General features: G+C 32.8%; 2 protein-coding genes across 3 annotated transcripts in view; one reads left to right on the forward strand and one right to left on the reverse strand.

The window, feature by feature from the left end:
* LOC113402770 (photoreceptor-specific nuclear receptor) overlaps positions 1-14,501 on the forward strand; it is a 38,291-nt gene extending 23,790 nt beyond the window's left edge. Inside the window, exons 5-11 of the mRNA XM_064218659.1 lie at positions 1,903-2,017; positions 9,699-9,847; positions 10,479-10,569; positions 11,613-11,721; positions 12,259-12,373; positions 12,773-12,892; positions 14,165-14,501. Coding sequence (XP_064074729.1) covers positions 1,903-2,017; positions 9,699-9,847; positions 10,479-10,569; positions 11,613-11,721; positions 12,259-12,373; positions 12,773-12,892; positions 14,165-14,403 — 938 coding nt within the window. The 3' untranslated portion in view covers positions 14,404-14,501. The remainder of the gene's footprint in view (positions 1-1,902; positions 2,018-9,698; positions 9,848-10,478; positions 10,570-11,612; positions 11,722-12,258; positions 12,374-12,772; positions 12,893-14,164) is intronic.
* A 7,513-nt stretch (positions 14,502-22,014) lies between these two features.
* The window catches only part of LOC135193965 (serine protease inhibitor 77Ba-like), a 404,929-nt gene continuing 401,876 nt past the window's right edge, over positions 22,015-25,067 (reverse strand). Inside the window, exon 2 of one of the 2 annotated variants that reach the window (XM_064218602.1) lies at positions 22,015-23,657. In XM_064218602.1, the coding sequence (XP_064074672.1) occupies positions 22,486-23,598 (1,113 nt within the window). In that variant the 5' untranslated portion in view covers positions 23,599-23,657 and the 3' untranslated portion in view covers positions 22,015-22,485. Of the gene's footprint in view, positions 24,002-25,067 lie in introns of those variants that run through there. The other variant, XM_064218601.1, reaches the window with a different exon arrangement.

The following is a 25,067-nucleotide window of genomic DNA, read 5'->3' on the forward strand; positions in this document are numbered from 1 at the left end:
AAATAACGATAAGAGAACAAAATATTTTAATGTACAAAAACGGTAAATAAAAAAGTTTGGCAAAGTGATACGGAATAAATAAAACGCTTGCAACTCAATAGATAATATAAAATGATAGAAGATATACGCGTGACTGAAGTGAATCCTTTTTGCGTCAAAGCGTCACGTTTGAATGAATTCGCTCAAATTGTTTACTCATATAGTTTAAAGAAGATTAATTTCATTAAAATATCAATTTTTCCTTAGAATCAATGTGGATACGTGAATTTTAACCGCAGATCATGGACTTAATTTCAAGCCAATAAATGATTCTTGATGATGAGTAAGAGTCGAGGAGTTTTGCTGTGCAAAGGAAGCAGTGATAAAATTATTTTTACTTTATTTACAAATAAAGAATATAAACATATATCTCATAAACATAAGAAAAATAAAGTTTCCCTTAAAATATTTTCTCAAAATTTTGTTACGTACCAGTTGCTACATAAAAGCGGTCGTTCTAACGTCGCGCGTCGTACGATGTCGGGGGTCGGGTGAAAGAGTACCTATTGCTTTATTTTGTGAGCTACGTGACTGTACTTGATATTTTATACCTTAAAAGAAGCTTCGGGAATAATAATACCAATTTCTGGATCCAATTTAAACTTTATATACGTATTTTATTCGTTTGATGATATTTCTTTCTGTCTTTAAATCAATAAGAGTTTTAATTGTTTAATGATGTGTAGTTTTGTTGTAAAATTATATTGTTATTTTTAAAAATAACAATATAAAGCTTAAGCTTAGACACTTTATTTTATAATCCGTGGCTGTCATCGTGTAGTTTGGAGATTTTGTTGCCGGTTCTTCTCAGTAGAGTCTACTTTATGAACCGGTGGTGGGTTTAAATTAAGATTATTCTTATTATAAAGATTTATCGGAACCTAGAACAAATTATGACAAATACATAATAAGATTGAATACAGAAAGGTTAAGCAATACTAAAAATAAAAAAAAAATGTAGGTATATTTATGTACAAGCCGAATGCCGCTGCTTTACACGCGGGACATTTATAAAACTTCATAGCACCTAAACATTTACCCTCATTTCACCCCCAAAAAACATTGATTGATTCCCCATACAAATTTCCATCCTGCTTTTCTCACCTTTCAGGGATGATTTACGTGATAAATACTATCCTATGTCCTTCCCCGGGACTCAAACTAGCTCTATACCAATTAAATCAAAATGGGCTCAGCGATTCAAGCGTGAAGAGGTTACAGACAGAGTTATTTTCGCATTTATAATATTAGTAGGAATAGTGTGTTATATGTTAGCCGTATCGTATACTTGCAGTGCACCGCCATGTAACCTATCGATTGTGTCCTGTTAGTGCCAACACTGTTCACTGAGCATTCAATCCGGAACGTATCAATATACATATATATGGATATTGATACTTCGAAGAATAAGTGGTCCTCATAACTTGTTTTGTACACGCATTACAATCAAAGTCGATGACGATATGTTCTTGACAAATTTCGGGCACCATAACTAATTAAACTAATTATATTATTAAACAATATATTAACCAAATTATAAAACAAACGGCGAATACTTTCAGAAGTACATGTGTGTAATACTGTACAATTCTTAACTATGATATGCTAAAGATCTCGTCTTGACGTTTTCTGTCAAGAAGTTCCCATTAGCAGAGTTCGTTTCTGATTTCTTATTAAACTGACACGGTATTTGAACCCCTGATATAAGCGTAGCCACTAGACCAACGTAGGAGTTTAAAACAGTTAAATATTTGTTACAGTTGTGTAGGAGCTTTATGTTTCGTAGCTGATGTTAGTTTTTGCAGTTTATGCTTCGTAACTGATATTGATTTTTGAAGTGATTAATTGTATATTATTTTACAGCGGTACAAAACGAACGTCAGCCGAGAAACACCGCCACCATCAGACCAGAAGCTTTGAGAGACATGGACCAAGAGAGAGCTCTGCGAGAGGCAGCTGTTGCTGTTGGCGTTTTTGGGTAAACATTCATTTCATATTCCATCTGTCCTTTGCTCCTGCATATAAATGTAAACGTGAAATATAACGTAGAAAAACGCGTAACGCTTATATTAATAAAATTGTATTGTTTTATAATAGAGCTAAACGTATATTGTCATATAACATTTATTTATTATCGTTATACCAGGGTTATGATTGTTAGTGCACCGGGTTAAGTTCGTAACGTATTTTTCCCCAAATCACCATACAACTTAAATCCCTAATTATTATCAATATCAAAACAAACATATATAAAAATATTACCGATTATAACCGGTTTAATCGGGATTTGTGTACTGATATAGTGTAAAAAAAAACTGTATAGAGATTATAAAAGGAGTTCTTCATTACATATTCTTGGTTTTCGAGCTGCGATTTACGTGACTTTTTTATATTTATTTTATTATGGGACTTACCGCATATTAATAAAGTAGGTATTCGTTTGATAAATAATTTAATACGTGAACACCTTCGTAGCTAGTATGATTTTAATCGAACATATATTTACCGTATGAATAAATGTTTCGACAAAAATCACTTATAGACCAACGTTACATTTCACAAACAAATCAAAATTTGAAATAAATTATTAATTGAACTAAAAACTTTGTACGTAGGTAAGAAGTCTAGATAATAGCAAAAAATGTAATACGCAAAACAATTGACTCACAGATAAATTCGTGATGATTTTATTCCAGAACATATTTAAAGTGTAATATTTAAAGCGTTTGTATAAAAATACTTTCAAAGGATCGTTATTCGTTGACTCTTCTTTCGGAAAAGCAGTCGCACATTTGTCAAGTGTTCTGGAAACGCGTTCCGTTTCTTTGTGTTTGTCGTTACCTTCAATAGGATAATCACATTATTATCTCTGTGAGACGAAATATTCACGTTGATAATTCACTGTGAACTATTTAAATATTTATTTAACACTTAATTATACGTATTAGACAATTATATTATTTCAGTTTTTTTACATTACATTAGCAGCCTGTAAATTTCCCACTGCTGGGCTAAGGTCTCCTCTCCCTTTCAGGAGAAGGTTTGGAGCATATTCCACCACGCAGCTCCAATGCGGGTTGGTGGAATACAGATGTGGCAGAATTTCGTTGAAATTAGACACATGCAGGTTTTCACACGATGTTTTCCTTCACCGCCGAACACGAGATGAATTATAAACACGAATTAAGCACATGAAAATTCAGCGTTGCCTGCCTGGGTTTGAACCCGAAATCATCGGTTGAGATGCACGCGTTCTAACCACTGGGCCACCTCGGCTCCAGTATTTCAGTTTAGTTAAAGTAAAAACTACCACCGATACGACGAAACATGTTTTAGATGTCACACGATGCGAAGCAGTTTGTTTCGCACCAACTAGCCGCTCACTTTATTATAATACTCTTGTTAATTCGAGGAATTGAGACAGTTTATATACCATTGGGCAGATAACTTAACGAAGATCAATTCTGTACTTCAAAAATTGATGGAAAAGTTAAAACACGTCAAGATAATACAAATACTTTTCCCATCAGTCAAACTTACTTACTCAATTTCATTTAATTATAATTAATAAATACACAAATAATTGTATACCTATTTATAGATTTCGGGTCATCAATGATGAGCACTTTTGGATTATCCTTTTTTTTTATTTCTTACATACAATATTTAGCTAGGGAGTCCGTTTTTACTTAAAGGTTTTGAATATAAGTTTTTGCTATAATCTTATAGAACATTTTATACTATTTATTTTGTTTTAACTTGACACCAAGCAATACATCATTTAACCGATAGCTATTATGTAAACGGGCGGGAAAACGGTGGCGGGTTTTTCTAATACTATATAATACCTATATGTTCTTAGTTTTATTAACACTATCCTAAATATAAAGATACAGAGTATGTACGAGTTGACAAGTAGAGTCAAATCAAAGGGAATCTCATCGACAACAATATTGTCCGAAACATTTTTAATCTTGCACTTACAATGTTTGGTTTTTTTTTTATACTTCCGTGGTAAGATCGTTTTATTTTCAAGAAATAGATTCATTACAACGATACAGACAAGCTAAGAAACTTTTATGTGGTCTGCCTGCACCTTAGAACCGACCTATGTTTATGCTTATGTAAATATATGTATATAATAATAGTATAAATATTATATATTTATACTATTATTATATATATTATTATTATATAATAGTATAAATATTATATATTTATACTATTATTATATACTTAAGTATATAATAAGTTAAGTATATATAATATAGGCTTTGCTGAAATAACGTAAATTTGTATCAAATTTAGGTACCTTTAAAATTATAGAAAATATAGTAGGAACCGGAATAAGTGTCTGCCATTAATTTTTTCTAATATATTTTAAGATATCAAAATGGCAGACATGCTGCGATCACGTTTTGAAAGTCAATTTTTATGCTTTTCGAATCCTTGGCGCGTTCAAAGGAACCCTCGAGGGAATAATGAACCTCCATTTCCCCAAAAGCAGGTGAAGCAGTATACATGGCAGTAATATGGAGTTTGCTACTATACCGAAAGTCTGCCGATCACTGGCTCTCAGTCTATTATATAGATGTGATTACAAAAAACATATTAAAATGCTCAAACAATAAAAAAGTCTATTCCAATAACATAAAATACAATATACCAAGGTACTTAAATAGCTAGTGGTGTGTATAAATATAACATCCTTATTATAAAGTGTGAACGCCAACCCAAGGTTAATAATAGCTAGGGTCAAGCCCCTGACGTCAAGCCACTGAGACGTGTACATCAAGCTTCGAGACAATTGATCAAAGGTTGGTCGCGGATGACCGCTTGCTTAATCCATCCGCCATATAACCTGCCGGACTGACGTTTACTATGATGTCTGATACAGATATACCTTACCTTCATATACTCATGGCCGGACCGTAAGTTTAGGGGGCCCTAGGCTAACAATACTTAGAGACCCACCTAAGACGTATCTGTACGTAGACTTGAATTAAATTAATTGAATGGGTTTGATTAATTGCAATCGCAGGGCTGCAAACCATACGATCTGTTTAATTTGATAAAGTTACGGATTCTTTCGCATTATTGTCTATTTTTGACTTTGCCTTGACTTTGCTCGGGCCCCTTTGAATCCAGGGGCCCCGGGCCCAAAAAGTGATATGGTAGATCCGGCCCTGCATATACTAAAAGAGAAAGGGTTTATTCGATTCAATAAACATTGCATACGAGCTAATAAACGATGATTAACAAAATATGGCAATGAAATTTTGTCCCTCATGTGACGCCGAGCAGTGTGTTTTGTGAAACGTCGAAATTACAAATTTATTTTTAATGTAAATGACAGAAATTTTATGTTTAATGTAAATGTTCGAGTCAAAAATCTAGATCAAAATATACTACTATATACTTTACGCAAGTAAGCTGTTACAAGTACTTTTGCTATTTTTATGGCATCGGTCGAATGGGCCGCCTGTTGTTAGTTGATCACCACTGATTTTAACCGTTTCTTATACTTGTAACCAATGCGCCACCTACCATGGAAACTGAGATATCCCCTGTGACTGTAGTTCACCGGCTTACTCAATACTCATGCTTCAAACTGGAACACAACAATACCAAGTACTACTGCTTTGTGATATAATAAATAATGATGAATAGGATGCTCTAGGACTAGGATCTAGGACTTGCTTAACACCCTAACAACAAGTAGGTATATTGTTTAACAAGTTTCATTTAAATGTCATTTATCTATCTACCTACCTACCGAAAAGAAACATTAAGAAAGTCAGTTTTTTCTAGACATTTTAATTCGATAGGAATAAAATACAATTAAATTATTATTTGTCCTGTATGGAAATGAACGAATGCTAAATAACTCCAAGTAAACTCCTTTTTTATCGACTACGTAAATAAATAGTTTATCGAGTAATACGCCTTATTAAATACAAATGATTTATATTCTTGATAAAAAAATAACTTAGTCCCATAATATGATATTCAATTTAAGAAAATGTACAATATCATAAACATTTGGCAGTCAAATCTTACCAATTGCGGGGAGTGCACATTTGCGTACCAGTAAATCATGTATGAGCACTCGTTATGCTAATGTAATATTTGTAGAGCTTTGCCGCGTCGGCTATGGGAGTTTTATGGGGTCTAGGGGCCATGGTGCGAGGTGATACGGTTTAGAAAACAACAGAAAGCTATCTACTATATGATCGTTTTATTTGGAAAAATGATTGTTTTTTTTTGGCTCTGAGGATAAAGTGTTGAAGTTTATTACTTCAGTACATATTTAAATTTGGAATAAAATCGTTGACAAACTTTTACAATATCAATCTAAGTACATATATACCTATTGGGGAGTTTTATCATAAATTTAAACTTAAACCGAAGCTAGCCTATTCCAATCGAAGTGTAATATAGATAAACAAACCTTAGATTTACGTATTTCATGCGATTTGCTAATAACTCAGCTATTCATATTTATTAATAAAACAACACTATTACACTTAACTATTTTTTTTCAATTTAATTTTAATTCCAAAAATCCGATAACATTTCGTCGACGTTATATGAATATCATAGATTAAGCAAGTTCTTGACCCATGATATCACGTCAATTTGCTGTCAAATATTGTTTATTTATATTTTCTCCTGTTATTGTTAGAATTGAGTATATGTCAATTCCTTTTTTAAATACATATATACATTGAAATACGTCTAGTGCAGTCTAATTTTATCATTAATAAAATAGTAAAAGAATTTAACGTTTCGGTTCCCACAGCATCTAAACACCTCCCCTCTTAAGGAGTCTTGGATCTTATTCCACGCTTCTCCAGTGCTGTGAATGAAAAACAATATCCTCTGACTAAGTTGATGTATAATTGAATAATTTATTTTGTATGTTGGGGTTACATTGTGAAGTTAAATAATTGCTATGTCTTCTTTTTTAGAACGTTCACATACGGTCCCGCCCTGACCTCCCAATAGTATAACTCATTGGCCTCTTTTATTTGCGTTATGTATAAAAGTCTATTAGTCACCTGGAGTAAGATTGTCAGTGAAAAGTGTAAAGTGATTGAAGATTTAATTATATTATTGTAAAAGACCTTCTGCCTTCCTTAAATATGTTTTTAAAATGCTATTAATACTCTTCTTATAAATTACATATTTAAAACAATTCATCGTCGACAAAGAAAATATTTTTTTTTAGAAATAAGAAATTTATAGAAATTTCCGCTAATTAAATTTAATGAAAATTTTACTTATTGAAATATTACGTACTTATTTTAGATCAATCAGTAATCCTTGAAAAATAAATTTAATTATTTTAAAAATAACCGTTGAATCGATTCCTTTTTTTCAAAACAATTGACTATTTCTACGTGTTAGGTTAAGGATAAGATATGATCTTAAACGTCTTCGAAATAGATGTTGATATACTAATGTTTGTTTTGTCAAACTGGAACGTGTTGTGAACAAATGGTCTATTCCACAATACATTAATTACTTCAGACGCTAAATCTTTATTAATATTAAAATAATAAAATAATTGACAATATATAAGTCTACATTTCGCTTTTTTTTAATATCAATAACATTCTTATTATTGATTGAAAGAGATTGTAAATGTATTATTTTGACACATTTGGGCTTCCTCACGATGTTTTACTTCACCGCCGAGTGCGAGAGGCATTGTATAAGCACATAGAAATTCAGTGCTGCGTTTGGTAGTCACCAAGTTCAAGAAACAGAACTAGCGAGCAGCACCATGTCCATTACACGAACCATTTGGAGCCACTTTTGATCCCTCACAACAAAAAAACTATTTCACATAAACGTGCCGAATTCTACTTACAAGCTCTCATTTTAAAACCACTTGACAACCGTCAAAACGCTCCTGTGCCGCATCTCATCTAACCGCAACTCTCCACTCAAATCAACTTACATCTTATTTTATACTAGTACTTACATTGCCACCGTTACAAAAAGATTTAAAAGAGAACACCAGGGTACAACCTATTACATAATCATTTTTATTCTATATTATATTAAGTAGGCAGACGAGCCAATGAGCAGCTGATGATAAGGAGTCACAATCACCCATAGACATTGGCGCTGTAAGATGTACATCACCAACACGCCAACCTTGGAATATTATACATTTGATCCCTTATGACTTTAGCTCATCCTTTAAATCAGAAGACAACGTACAATGTATTGCTGTTTGGTTGTAAAATATGCGATGAAAGGGTGGTACCAACCCAGACGGACTTGCACAAATCCCTACCATACATATATAACAGAACAGCATTCCAGTCACTATGAAAATGTTTTACTCTTTCCTTAATAACTTTCATTATTATATCTGAGGGTTGTTCCAATCTTCAAAAGTCCTAAACAGTAATCACAACATTGATAATTATTAATTTTAGCGTACCGAACCTTGGACATAGCTTGATGATATTAAACAAGACCGTTTTAGATCTGGAATTCCCTTTTACGTCAATACAAGTCGCTGATGGTTCGTTGATAACGAATCACGTGCAAGCTTAATTAATATAATGGAATAATTGTTTGTTTTCTATTCACAAATGGCTCTAAATATGGTGATATTATATTGTTCGGGGTTTCAACCGAGTAGAATTTAATTAACATATATCTATTACGTACCTGGATACACACAGAGTAGTCTAATCGTAATAATTGAACTACACTACACTCAACATAAATTAAAGAAGATATAACTCGACTCTCGCGTCTACAGAAAAGATCAAAAGGCACTATTGTTAATTTTGACAAAGTGCTATCTACAAACGGAGTTATACCCATAGTTGGGTACTCCAGTTGTACTTCATCAGACATTTAATTCTATAAACCTACTGATAACTACCTAACCTAACCACCTACACACGGAGGCTGGTGCGATAATCTCAAATGTTTCGCATTAAAACAATTTATCATTTAACCTTCGGCGTAAAACCCCTTAAAAGCCGAACGCAAAGGATTCTTTATAGTAGACAAGTTTGTGTGAATGTGAGAGTAGGTACACTATATCGTACAGATCAATGAGTGATCTCACTAATATAACCAAATAACGGCAAATCCAACACAACTGGAAATAGATTAGGCGCAGGACTAACATTCTTTCTGAAGTGAGAACTCCAAACTTCAAAGTTTATTTTAAAATTAGGCCATGCGGGGTTACATTATAAATAGGATTAAACGTATTCAATCTATAAATAATATCATTAATTCTTGGTGCAAAAATTGTCCGTATGATGATATAAAATAGGTTTATTCTTTGATAGCAGACTAAATATACGTTCAAATAAATAAAAAACCGGCCAAATGCGAGCATGACTCGTGCACGAAGTGTTCCGTACCATCGTACCATTATGTATAAAAATGGAAAAAACGTTTCTTACAGTTGTATGTTAGTTTTTTTTAAATATGATAAGTCTTTATATATATACATTATTATAATTATTAATTACCTAATATACGTTTATCAGCCTTAAATATATATATATTTAAAGTTTTAGTTAAATACTGATGTATCTTTTTCAGGGAAGAAGATAGAAGAAGATATTTATTTGAAATGATGATATATTAAAATTTACAAAATCTTTATCTTTCAGACCACCTGTATCTCTAGCAATGGCGTTATCCCCAGCGCGCTATCCATTGCTGTCACCACATTACGCGCCACTACCACCACCTCAGCCAACTCAGCCACCACAACCTGATTCATCACACGATCATGATCACGCACATTCTGATAGCGATGGTAAGTTATTTATGACAGAATTTAAGTCTCAAGAATTCTCAGAGAATCTCAAGAATTTTTAAACATCATTTGTTTAACGAACGGTAAATAATTACTTTTATGTATTCATAATAAAAGTGAAACTTGCTCAATAAAACCTAAATTGGATTATTTATTGTATTATTATTTAAAATAGATCGTCTGGCAAATGGACCACCTGAAATCCTATGAATGATGAGTTGAGGATTTCAACTGGCTAGTGGCCATCATTAGCCAGGATTTCAAACCGAGACGTCATTATCAACAGCCTTACAAGTTACTAGACCAGTAGCTAGCAATAATAGCTCTTATTTCAAAAACAACGCGAATGTTGAAAGCCTTGAAACATTAATTGCTATTGAATATTTTTATATCCTAATATCGTTGAAATACATGTTTTTATGTCAAGGTAACATTTATCAACAACTGCACTTTTTGATTCCAACAATATTGTTTAATATTATTTTTCTTCAAACTAGAAATATGGATTTTAAGTTATATCCCAAAACTATATATTTCAAAATTGACTAGTATTTTCTGAAATAAGCCAATTCAAACAAACAGACTCTCCGACTTTATAAAAATTTATATAGATATAAATTAAACATTTCAGACGATAGTATTGACGTGACCAACGAAGAGGACTCCACGTCTTACTCGCCACCGGCAGCGCCTGGTTACCCTCAAAACTGCATACCATACGGGTGAGTTCATTTCTGACGAAAATCTTAGTGATTAAAATGTCCGTCCTTCAGAGCGAATTCAGCTGTTATAGTTAATTTCACGGGGTCCTAGCCAACTTCTTTCTGAGACACGAAAGTGTAAACATTAACATCATCAACTGTCGAAGAGTTTTAAATTTCTTTTTAATAGCCCATTTGGAAGAAACCAAAAATTTACAAACGGTTGACGGACGCGTCGAGCGACTTTGTTTTATACTAAAAACTTGATTGAAAATTAGTTGATTTTTGCTTCTATATTTGCTACTAATACTATAGATACTTTTATAATCGTGAAACGATGAACATGAAATCGTGGATATTGAAAGAATTTATCATAACAAACAAAAAATAAGCAGTACAAATAAAAAAAAAGTGTTTCATTAAAAGATAAATATAGTTTTAGTTTATAACCGTAACCGAATCCGATTAAAACATTGTTGAAGTGATAACTTCTTATGGGAGGGTAAACCGCTTCGTTACGTAACGCGTTACGGCGCCAGTCTGTCTGGCTTCCCTTTCTCTTATGCCAGCGGTAGGCAGGCTCCTCCTCTCTCACCCACTGCGCTAGCCGTATTTCAGACAGTTTAAGTTACCACTTTTGTCGGGCGTCCCGAGACGGACACATAATATTTAATTTATTAGTTTATTTTTGCATAGTGTTATACTTTAAGAGAGTAGCTAAATTTGTTTTTTTTTGTGTGTTTATATCTAACATTTAATAATAGATCTTCTAATTTCGTCTTTACAATTTCTAAATAATCGATTCGCAACTGAAACTATCCGTATCAATCGGATAATCCGAAATACGATGAAATATACGAAATTTCGTATCCGTAACTGTATCTGAATGCGATAAAATATTGTTCACATATCCGTATCCAAACTTACAAATCCGTAACATCCCTGCACACGCTCATAAGAAAGCATCATTATTAGTATTGTCTGTATGCAACAATCAAACGGTCCATTTAAGATTATTACTAAGACTCCCTGTAGATTTGTGTAAGTTTTATTTCATTTAACAGCCCATTAGGCGTGGAAAGTGCAGCTGAAACGGCGGCCCGACTTCTATTCATGGCAGTTAAATGGGCTAAGAATCTACCGTCCTTTGCCAGCCTCGCGTTTCGAGACCAAGTAAGTTCGCATTTATTGAGTCACACGCACACATTCAGATCGCATTTATTGAGTTACACGCACACATTCATATATACACGCCCATTCATACATATTGGTATACTAACTACTTACATTAAAGATTGTAACATTAAATCATAGCATTTATTCAAAACGTTGTTTCAGTTTTCTTATCATAAAGCCAATTTCTTATATTGTTAACTTTAGCCTTTTTTTTGTTACCGAATAAATTCTACGATATATATATGTCATATAAAATTTCACATAATTAAAAAAAAAACAATAAAAATAAATAAACGAAATCATTTCATCCATCATCATCATCCATTGGTTAGATACACTATTTACGCCACCGCAGCAAAAAAGAAAATCTGCTAATGCACCATTATAGGATAGGTTAGGTTAGGTTAGGTTTTATTTTATTTTTTTATTATATATATTAAAAAAAAAAACTTTTTGGGTGCGGCCGCGATATTACGTAAGTATCAAAATCGCTTTCCATTCTATACGATAATGGAATGAGTCGTCGGCTCGCAGGTGATACTGCTAGAGGAGGCCTGGTCGGAGCTGTTCCTGCTGAACGCCATCCAGTGGTGCGCCCCGCTGGACGCCGCCTGCGCCGCTTTATTTGGTACTGAACAAGCTGACCAAGGTTTGGATTGGTTTGGAAGTTCACTCTTATCTTTTCTTTGTTTAAAAAATATTAAGCTAGTATTTGTAAAATATATGGATTGTCAACATTTTTTACAAGATCAGACACTTGCGTGCACCGTTTTTGACAGAAAAAGATTTACTTATATCACAAGTGTGGTTTTCCGCGCTTTCATATTTTATCAATAAACTCAATTCGTTCATTCGAAAGGAACGAACATTCTAATCGCGTATCAATTATAATTTGAAAACAGAAAGAAGAACTAACGATAAATAGCTCGCGATGCTTACCAATTCTTCGTTTAAAAAATGAAAGCGACACTATTGTGAGCTCACTGTGAGTCCGAGAGAGGCGTGAGCGCCTCCGCCGCCCCCGCGCTAAGCGCAGCGCTGCCCGCAGAGAGCGGCGGCGGCTCGGCGGCGCTGCGGCGCCTGCGCGAGGTGGTGGCGCGCTACCGCAGCGTGCTGGTGGACCCCGCCGAGTTCGCCTGCATGAAGGCCATCGTGCTCTTCAAGTCCGGTAACTGCTGACCCCCACGCGATGCGTCGATTCGATTACCATAATCATACATTCTCGTATTTCTTAAGACCGTTCTCGACATTTACGGGCGAGATATGAAGTGAACTCTATATAAATATCTGCTCTTCCGAAATACATAAAAAGTCAATCCAAACTCCATTATGTAAATCACGTTATTTGCCAAAACAGTGATAAGCCAATAACAGTGAGAACTGAATACGGTTCCCAGTTTTTTTTAAATTTATTATACTTAGATAGTCTGGAAAAAAAACCAGCACAGTAAGTACCACAGTATAAAGTGGTTACCACTAACCTCAGCCATTGGTATTGCACATTAACCATTCCTTAAATAACCAATCCACAAATTTTAAGAACTAAGATGTTTTTAAATAAATAATATAAATATAAATATTGGACAACATCACATACATTACTCTGATCCCAATGTAAGTAGCTAAAGCACTTGTGTTATGGAAATCAGAAGTAACGACGGTACCACAAACACCCAGACCCAAGACAACATAGAAAACTAATGAACTTTTTCTACATCGACTCGGCCGGGAATCGAACCCGGGACCTCGGAGTGGCGTACCCATGAAAACCGGTGTACACACTACTCGACCACGGAGGTCTTCTTATGTTATATCACTTGTGTCTGTTACACTGGTTCACTCACCATTATTATGTTAGGACAATGTCGTGTATTACTCTGTGACACTTCACGGTCGGGTTCAGCTTTCGAGATTGTTCTTAAATAGCTTTACACCTCACATTAACATAAAATAGACAGGATATTATGAAATCGATTTTACACATAATCGTCAGTAGTCAGTTGAAAAATGAGATTTAAAGATTACTCAGTAAAGATAATTTCCCTAATTATCAGTTTGGTGCTTCAGTCATTCTTCCTTTGGACTGGCGATGTGTATTCAAATAGGATAACTATATAATCTACATGATTCATGTACTTTATAAATTTGTATTGTATTTAATATAACGCATATTGCATTTGCTTTTCGAAATGTATTTTATCAATTGTTTTGTTAAGTTTTTTTTTATTATATACAAATTCACTAATATACATTATTGTCTTTTTCTGATATTAGTAATTCGACATTCAAAAGCAACAGCTGAAAATATTTTTTGTAGAAAATCTCAATTGAAATAGTTTTTAAAAAGTTCCTATATACTCTTATCTAAAAATATTCTCATTTATACAATAATTGACCTTATGTCTTATCTATAATTCATTTATTATAATGTTAATTCCAGAAACCCGAGGTCTAAAAGACCCCCTCCAAATTGAAAATCTCCAAGATCAAGCGCAGGTTATGTTGATGACTCATGCGCGGACCGCTCACGGGGCTGCCCCGGCGAGGTTCGGCAGGTTACTCCTTCTCCTCCCCCTGCTCCGCCTCGTCACCCCTCCGCAGCTGGAGAGGGAGTTCTTTTCTAAGACAATCGGTCAAACGCCCATGGAAAAAGTGTTGGCTGATATGTACAAAAATTAAGCATCCGGCTCGAAGGACCTTTGTTTGTATATAACGCTTCAATTTTATATTCGTCTTCGCTGAGAGAATGCGTTTCTAATAATTACTAAGAATACACGAAGTAATCCAATACAAGAATTAATCGTCATTTATTTTAATGATTTATTATTTTAGATGTTTTAAATCGAATTCGTTTGTTACTATTTCGCATCTTAACTAACCGATCGATGAAATATTTCTGACACGTTGTCAGGTGTACAGAAGGACAAGATACATAACACATCCCTCCAAACGCAAATCAACGTAAACATGTTTTAAATAAACAGGTAACAATATCAGTGTTACAATGTTATATCAATTAAATTCTTAGTTTATTGGCTTTAGATGCCGACAGGGCACAGATTACAAAATTATATCAATTGTTTATTAACAAATGACAGACGTCAGAAATGTATTCTCTCAGTGATTTGACATTAGTTGCAATTGAGATACGTTTTAAAGTTTGTAAATATTCGAAATGTCGTATTCTAGAACTGTAGTCGATGTGAAATATGAATATAGCGTAGTATGTCATTAATTTTAGATGATGATATTAGTTAATTATGAATTGTAAAAACGCAAAGAGGCCTAGCGTAGTTTGAGATATTTAACTAGTCGAGTTATTTATTTTGTTATTTATTTTGTTACATTCAGAATCGTATCCTCGCGGACATTCACGGGCTTAAATATATTAAATGTATTTTGAAATATTAATTATATATTAATAAAACATAATATAATATATATCTGTAAATATATAGATTATTGGAGTAACACTAGTCATGTTTATTAAATCATTATTTAAGCTGTATATACATGAGTACGCTTTTAAAGAAACGTCTGAAATGTCTGATAATTATTTATAAATACTACGAGTAGAATAGTAAGACATAAAGTCTATAACACAATTGAAAAAAAAAAAAACGAGGCACAGATCACAATGCGTAATATTTAGTATCTGTATCACTTGTCTAACTATTGTCTGCGTTAAGATTAAAGTTTTTTTTTTTTTTTTAATCTTTATTGGAAATATAATTAATGGAATTTTATTCTGGGATCTGTTTAAAAATCTAGACATATTTTGATTTGTTATATGTCAAGATAGATTTTCAAAGCTGAGAACGCATCGAAAATAATAGTGACCAACGGTTGGCCATTAAGTACACGCACACTAAAGCAGTATGACGTTCGGCGAGTGTCAAGCGTGGCTGTCACGCACACCAAGATAGTTATTGATCTTGATATATAAATAATAATCTAAGATATATTTGTATGTAAAACTTTAACCTTTTTATTTAAATACAAGAGCATACTTTAAGGAATTTTAATCTGTTATAAAACCTCTTTTAAAACAAACTCATTTATAACTTGCCTGTAGACAAATAAAAAAATATTTTTTGTATCCTAAATTATAATTTAAATCCAGTATTAAAATAAGGCTTTCGCCAGAACTGCTAATTGTAACAATTATAGCGGTATGCAATTAAATAAATGTTACACATAGAATTTGTTTATTATTTCTGTCTACAATATTTCTTAAGTGTTAATCGCACTAAGAAAAACAAACTTAGGTCTCATTGCTCCAATCATCCTCCTCCTGCCCTTATCCCAATTTACTTGGGGTCGGCGCAGCATGTCTTCTTCTTCCATACTTCCCTATCTGACGTTATCTCACAAGTAACATTCTTTCCAGCCATATCTTTCACACAATCCATCCATCCATTGTTTGTTTCTCTCGGGCTTTTTTGCACCATGGGTTAAGAGTTAAGACGCACCTAAACTGTTTTTAATATTTATTTTTTTTTAATATTGGACAACATCACATATATTACTCTGATCCCAATGTAAGTAGTTAAAGCACTTGTGTTATGGAGAATCAGAAGTAACGACGGTACCATAAACACCCAGACCCAAGACAATATAGAAAATTAATGAACTTTTTCTACATCGACTTGGCCGGGAATCGAACCCGGGACCTCGGAGTACGTACCCATGAAAACCGGTGTACACACTACTCGACCACGGAGGATGAGATCCTTAAATTTTTACGTACACTCTAAACGTCAGACGACTAAATCCACAAGAAATACACAATACACAATAAACCTACATAACAGTTCTCTAACTCTTCTACTTTTAGGCACTTTGTTTTACACATTTTTTGCACACTCTAGTTTTTGGAAGAATACAGGACGGAAGGACTTCATAATTAATTCGTCTTTATATTGTCAGTGGAAAGGAGAAAAGGCTAAAGCTACAAAATAGTGACTAGGAGAACAAGGTTTTCTTAGTAAAATTTATTTCTCAAAGTACCATTTTGGAGCTACAAGCATTTATGTGGCTTATTCTACCGAGAGCAATGCTTAGTATAACTGTCTACCAGTTTGAAGCATGAGTCAGCCAGTGTAACTACAGGCACAAAGGACGTAACTAATCTCTCAATGGTTAATATTTCTTACAACGCCAGTATCTATGGGCGGTGATCACCCATTTACTCGACCCACCGGAAAATATTAATGTTGGGTAAATTTGAACATTAATAATCTAAAAATATTGGCCTGACCCGAGAGTTCACACGTGATCTCGTGATATTATCTTCAACTTTAATGAAAAAAGAGACGCCTGCGGGTATTTACGGGCCGTATACAAACCGCGGGTCGAAGACTTATGTACTAGAAAATAGAGGCCGTTCTTTTTTTTTTTAACTTTTATCGGTACAAGTACGTTGCACGACCAGTTTATAAGCTTCTAATGATTGAATCAGACTTATTTTAAAATATCTTGCAGAGTTACGTCATTTCATTCGCACATAGCCTTGACACGGCCATCTATTATTTAATTTTGTTTTAAAGCCAATATTAGTATAAATCTATCTTAGGTTTTAAGTCGAGCTCATTTTATAATATCCTTTATTACTTTTGTCTTAAGATTTCTTTCTCTGTGTTCAAATAAACAAAAGATCTGATCTAATAATACCTCAATATTCAGTATGTTATTGACCTTTCGAGTTAAGAATTTACCTAGAAAGGAGGTTAGAAAATAGATTTTATTACTAATTTTTGATGTAATATTTTATTTTTAAATTTTATATTATAATGACTGAATAGTTGCATTATTTATTTGTTTTAATTACAGTTTCGCAAAATATACTGGATTCGATATAAATAGTAGAAAAAGGACGGTACCAATCAATTAATGTCCCACTACTGGGCTTAGGTTTCCTCTCTATTTGAGAAAACGTTTGGAGCTTATTCCATCAAGCTGCTTCAATGCTGCTTGGTTGATAGTTTATACACGTGTGGCAGATTGGCGTCCGACACGTGCATATTTTCCTCTATGACTATGAGATTAATTATAAACATACAACTTAAGCAAACGAAAATTCAGTGGGAGGTACTAAGCTCCAGTACGGGTTCTAAGCCGTAATCAATGGTTAAAATTCACGTGTACAAACTATTCAAACCCCAGGTGTTTGGCAGTTTGCAATTGGCAATCCCAATTGGCAGTCTTTCTATTCACTTAATTAAAACTAATTTCCGACCGAAAGTTCGGTTTCGGTTTCGGTTGAGTTTCGGCAAAAAAATGAGTTTCGGTTTAGTTTCGGTTTCGGCGGTAAACTTGCCGAAACTGTGACCGAAACCGAAACTGCGTTCGGGAGTTGCCGCGCTGTGCTCGGTCATGATCGGAGCGGTAATTGTCTAATCATGTCGTGACTTGCTTGTGTTCGCAATGCGCTTTGTTTGTTTTAAGCTGGGAATAAATAAATAAAGAATCTTACTGAGGTACTAAAGTTTTTTTATGAAGCTACACTTGATCTGTCATATGATAACGCATGCATTTCCCTTGCTTGCAATTCTTTTGATATCACTATTAAATAGGAACCTGCAAACTAGAGACGAAAATGAAAGCGAAATAATGAAAAACATGAAAATACGGGTGCATGAATCAATGAATCGACGATTTGCATACGTCAAAGGACATCCTGTTCTAATAACCGCAACATTACTGGATCCAATATTTAGAAGCACATATCTGAATTCTGATGAAGTTGACATTGCCACCTTAGAAATAGAAAACCATTTGAGGATTTACACGGACGATGTTAGTTATACAATAAGTGAAAACTGACATTCTGAAAAATCACAGCCATCTTGTTCATCTAGAATATCGTCTCCCGAAATGGTGGAAGGGCTTTGGAACGCCCATGATAAATCTACTTGTAATTTAATAGGAACTTCGGTGTGGAGAACAGTGATTGTTTATCCTAAATTAAGACAACCATTCAAGCATACTTGTCATAACCAAAAAAAAACTTAAAACAGACTGATTATCATTATGTTTAGATCTCTATTTTCTCTCTAAACATGACTCCTGTAAGAAAGTTTCGGTTTCGGTTACGGCCGAAACTGAGACCGTTGCCGAAATTCGGTTTCGGTTTCGGTCAGACACTAATTAAAACTAATAATCACGACCGAAGCGTAACATGCCTTAGCGAGGCCCCGTATAAAAATTTGTTTGGGGTAAGGTAATTTGCTTAGGAAGAGAAAAGATATCTCGCAAAAGAAAAAAAAGCATAAAATAAAAAAAAAAACTTATTCATCATTATTATCTGTCACTTTTTCCAAAATTTTGGGCACTTTTAAGAAATTGCTTTTTTTACTTTTGTCGTTTGAGAAATAAAAAAAATGGGAAGTTTTTATTAATTTTTGATTACGCATATTGAGGGCCCTCGTGCCCCGGGGGCCCCGTATAATTGATACGGCAATAAGGGGGTAGCCACGTCCCTGAAAAATTTAAGAGATAAAGGTATCTTGCATTGTACACCATTTTTGAATGTGACTTATGTATGTGTTTATTGATTTGTTTTGAATTATTTTTACTTAAAATTATTACACAATTAGGTATACATTTGTAAAATGATTCACACGTCACGCCGTCACATACCGCGTATATGTTTTTCATGATATACCGTATGTATTATAAAAAGTAGGTACCTCATTTAAATTCGTTGTATTGTGACTCAGTTCTATTGAAAATATTATAAGGAAATGTACAACTACTACTATTATCTTTAAACCTATTTATATAACTCGATGAAGTACGATGAATGTGAAATTGAGTCAATTTATTGTCGAAATACTTAATTGAGTGATTCAGTATTTCGTTATGAATCCGATTTACTTAATCGGATATCAATATAAATTTAGCATCAATCTATTTTAGACGAATGATATATTTTAGGATTTTTGTAGAGACAAATTAAGTTGAATTGTTTTGATGTTGGAAAATGGATTTACGTAATATTCATGGAGAACTGATTTGTATATATAATATCTCCTAGATTGCTTACTCATTATTCTGAGACGCTCAGCTATCTCATCTAAGGGCTAGCCATAATCCTTCAATTAATGTATTCAATGTACTTAAGTAAGAAGTTAAATGGCCATGCGTTTATGCTATTTTGACAGCAAATTATAAAATAATCAACAATTGTTTCCTACGGACAGGCGGCTGCTTTTAAAAGTGAGTCAAACACTTTCTGTGCGGTTTGAATGAGTCTGTAATTCTAGTTGCCTCTGTCCGTCTGAACTTCATACGGATAAAATGCATATAAAGTTCTCCCGTTACTTAGCAGATGCTTTTGGTACGTTATAAAATAAACCTATTTTCCAACTTCCAGGACGCAATAGTTTTGCCTATGCATTGATAATGAGACACGCGATTTTATTAATATAGAGTCATCCGCATAGATATGACGTAAATATCTAGCGTACTTTTATCATAAAAACTATGATCGCATAGACAATTATTACATTAATTATACAGCTAGACATATTCCGACTAGGCTCTAAGAATCAATATATATGGTCATGTTTACTTGGCGGTAGAACTTTGTGCAAGTCGGTCTGGGTAAGTACCACCCACTCATCAGATATTATACTGCCAAGCAGTCGTACTCAGTATTGTTGTGTTTCGGTTAACTAGAGGCACAACGGATATAACATCTTAGTTCCCAAGGTTGGTGGTGCATTGGTGATGTAAGAAATAGTTAATATTTCTTACAGTACCACAGGTGGCCCCATTGTCGTCCTCATATCATTGGAAAATAATGTATATTTAAAGATACTAAAGTAGTCAAGTTTTCTATCAGACTTAGGTTAAACTTCCCACGATAACAATGTATTTATTAGATCTAGATAATCAATGTATAAAGGTATTATATAAAAATCAGCGAAGAAACAGTTCTGTAATTTTTTCTCGTCGGTTTGTAGACCTACTTGCTTTTAATGCTATTGACAAACTTTTGATCCATAAAAAAATAGAAATAAAACTAGAAAAAATAATCGAAACATGCAAACGATTTGCGGTTAAAAAAAGTTACATTCAAACCCACATTGGTTTAGAACTAACGGCTGTTACATAATGAGCAAAAAAATATCCAATCAATGAGAAAAAGAATAGTTTTTTTCGAGGCGTATTTTCTTTATGCATGTTTACTGCTTCTTAGAATATTACTCGACATATATGTACGAACGATTTGAACTTAATTCTACTAAGGTATATTTACCATTCAGTGATTGATGTTTAAATCATCATTTAAGAAAATCGAATGATGTTCATTCGTTTAGTAAAATAATATCGATGTTTGATTTTATCCGATTAAATTTTATTTCCCGTGACAAAAAGTGACGATCGACTTATGTCAGTGGTTATGGTAACTGATCGAAAGTACAATATATATTCATTATTCGTTTGCAACATGTTAAAGGAATGTAGATTTTTTTAAAAAAAATTAAAATTTTGAATTCAAATGCGCATGGACTGACAATCTTATCGCTGAACTTATTAACATACTCCGAATATATTAGAACCTTTGTCCGTTCTAACTATAAAAAATAATATGCAAGTTCATTTCTCGAATCATAATTTTTAAGCGGAAAATTAAAATAACATATCTTACATATTCTATATTAGAATATGTAAGATATGTTGTTTTAATATTAGATAATACATCAGCAGACATCGATTTACTTACGTAGGACGTAGTATTTTTTTACGTACGTAGGACGGGTCGATTTTAAAAGTACATTAAACTCCCACTGTCTTTTATTCGATTAAAATCACCAAACTTAATTAACTTTCTATTTAATATTTTTATTTTGACCGAATTAATTTAATAGCACCAATTAATTAATTTTATACGTGTGTAGTGAAATAATAATAAAAACAAATAATATTTGTATTTTTTTTATAATTTCGGTTTTTAAGTTATTAACAATTAAAAAAAAATACTTATCAAATTATGTTATTTCGACAGGTTCGTTTCAATTAGCTTTACATATGTATACGTGTTAAAGAATATAATAGCATTCAAAAATAGTTGTTTGTAAACTATTGTGCGGTTGCGAGTTTGACCTGTCGTGTGTAGACAGTACTTAATACATGAATGAACTATTTTTAAACGAAACTTATCACTATGAACTGTCATCTAATACATTTTTTAATGCTGTAATTTTATTGTTTAGAATTTATAATAACAAATTACGATATTAAAATGTTTAGAAGTAAATGTATTTATATTATAAAAATATATACCCAGAAACACTTTTATTGTTAATTTGCTTACATAATTACATTGCAGTTCAATTGCAATTAAAGAAATATTACATTAAAAATGCATGGGTTCATTTGATACACACCATTATGGGTAACTTCAATTTTAATATGTGAATACATAATGATCATGATTACTGATGTCTTTTAAGTATTTTCCATAGAAGTCAGTTGGTTCAATTTTAATAGCATTATAGTTGGCTTATGAGTCAACTGTTGGCTGATTTTCCAAAAGTAATATAATATATACAGTTGTTCTATTTAGACAAATAAATAATTATTAAGAGATTCAAAATATACTCATAAACATACCATAATTAAAATATTTTTAATAATAATATAACATTGTATCAAAGTTATTTCATATTTATTGTCATCTTAATATGATAAAAATGACAGCTTTGTACAGCTTGGCAATTCCCTTGAAATGTTAGAATGTACTTTATATGATCAATACAACGACGGAGTATGGTAGAAACCACCAAATGCTATTGAATTAGTCACTTTTTCTATGATCAAGTAGCAGAATGGTCTGTTAGCTTCAAACCTTGTAATACCAATTCGATTGGAAAATTCTGCACTAGTTACGGCTGATGCAGTTGTTCCTTCTTCCGTTACTTCTATTTCTGCTTTATGTATAATTTTAGAAACATGAACGGGGACACGTGTCATCAATGGTAATCTTGCATTTCTTTGGTCAAATAAATCACTGATACCCATTTTTTTAAGGGAATCCATTAAGGTGAGACTCGACTCTATTTTAAATCTGGGTACAAATAAATCGACTTCGTCATCGGCATATTCTTCTACTGAAACTTTCAATTCCTCAAACACCACATCAAATGATATGTTTGCTAAATTATAAAACATTTGGTTTAATGACACACCTGTGTTTGGTAACATGATAAGCATAGACAAACGTTTATATTGTCCATAAGGAATCTCGATCACACGAGCTTGCAATGAGTCGATATTAGCAAATGGGTATGTATGACGATTGTACATCATATTAACCTGACCCAATCTATTGCCATGACTATCATAGAAGGTTTCAGGTTTTGTTAATGATGCATTGAACGGTACAGTCCATTGTCCTTTAAAGTACAATGCACTTACTAAAATTAAATTAGAATTATCCAAGTCATTGCTTTCCACCAGCTTGGATATTCGACCTTTTGTCACAGTTGATATAGCGGCATTGATCAATTGTGATGTTACATTAGAATCTGTAAAATTAACACTTATCATTCTAGTATCATATTCTTTTGCTGCATTTTGGAAATCTATTAAAGGAAAACTTGCTCCATCCACAAATAAAGCATTGAACTTCTGCAGTTCCACTGTGGTTGTATTGACTTGGAGCCATTGAGCGATATTTTGATATTCTTTTCTCACAGCTGCTCTTCGTTTTGGAAATATTCGCAAGGCCTTACAGATTTGTTTTAGTGTTTCGCCGCTTGCACCTTCGGCTATCACAGCCAACACAGTCCACACCGTGATCGGTGAGATAATCAAATTTGTACCTTGAGGTTGCGATTGCGCCGTAAAATAAAGTAATTCCATGGAAAAATTTCCTATTTTTTCCGTCAACCCTGAATGAAGGTTTTTATTTATCACAACTGGTTTTTGACTACTACACAGAGTTAAAACGATTAAACACAACAATATTATAGGATCACGCATGTTGATATATTTTTTTTAATTTACAACAATATATTAAATTTATTCCTGTTACTTTTTAATTAAAACGGTCGTTATTTAGTTCGCGTAACTCATGTTAAAGGCATCACAATCGAGACTGGGCAATTGAATTTGAAATTGACTTAACTTAAATGTACTTCGTCTGTGACTGTGTCCGCAGACGTCACGGTCAGCAATCGGCAACTGGGAAAACCCTATTTATAATTTAAACCGGTTCTCATTTTTCTGTTTGTTTGTTTATAAACGACATACATTGATTTGAATGGTGTGAAGTTTTAATTTTATAGTGAAATAAGCAAGACAGTATGAAGAGTTGAAATAATTGAATTGGAAATTAAGTTTTTAACATTAAATTGCGACATTTTTGACATATGAAACGTCAGTGTCAAAACAAATACAGAATTAGGACTCACAGTTGTGTAATGGAGTGAAGTAAGAACTTAAGTATCTCATAATTACGAAATGTAAAAATTAAGGATTCCATTAATTGCAAGAAGTGATGAAAAATCAATGTAGTTTAATATATATATAGTTTAATATTAGATTAAAAATAAATTTTTATAGTAGACTTTTTCAAAATAAACTTTTAGTTGATGAAAAAGCATAAAAAGTTAATAATATTTTTTTTAATGTAATATGTAGTCTGATTACTATATTTAGACAAGATTTTTTTAACAATACTAATTATATATACATAATATATTTTTTAAGTGTTACTAATTAGCGCATTCCTTCAAATTAAATTCCCTATCTCCAACAGCGCCATTTATATTTCATCCAATTGTGGGGTCACTACAAAAAATATACAATACACGTATAAGCAAATATAATATACAATAATTTGTCCATAAACAGTAATTAGCAAGTAAAACTATACATTAATGTTTCATTGGCTTTCAAATTATTATAGTGAATATTTATTTTAAATACAAAATAGATAATAGGTATGTTCTGTTTTAATTAAACAATTGTAAAATTATAGTTATTGATTCTACAAAAATACATAAAAAAAGCACACAATAAAAGCAGATGAAACAGTTGAAAAATAAAATATACTTTAATCATCAAGTGGGACTCTACAAGCACTTCACTTTTGTCATTTTGTAAATGTTGACAAATCGTTCTTTTACAGAATAAGTTCGGAATGTAGATAGTACCGAAAATTACAGTCTAGATTATTTTTTTAATTTGTATTTATTTCTAAACTTTTTTCCAATATTTGAAATATTAAGTTATGTGAATCAAATACTTTTTTTATAATATATTGTTCCTGAAAGTAACGACATGTACTAGCTCTACGCTTTTTTAAGATCTATATAATATTGTGTTAA

This window comes from Vanessa tameamea, chromosome 23, assembly GCF_037043105.1.
Source record: "Vanessa tameamea isolate UH-Manoa-2023 chromosome 23, ilVanTame1 primary haplotype, whole genome shotgun sequence".
Lineage (NCBI taxonomy): Eukaryota > Metazoa > Arthropoda > Insecta > Lepidoptera > Nymphalidae > Vanessa > Vanessa tameamea.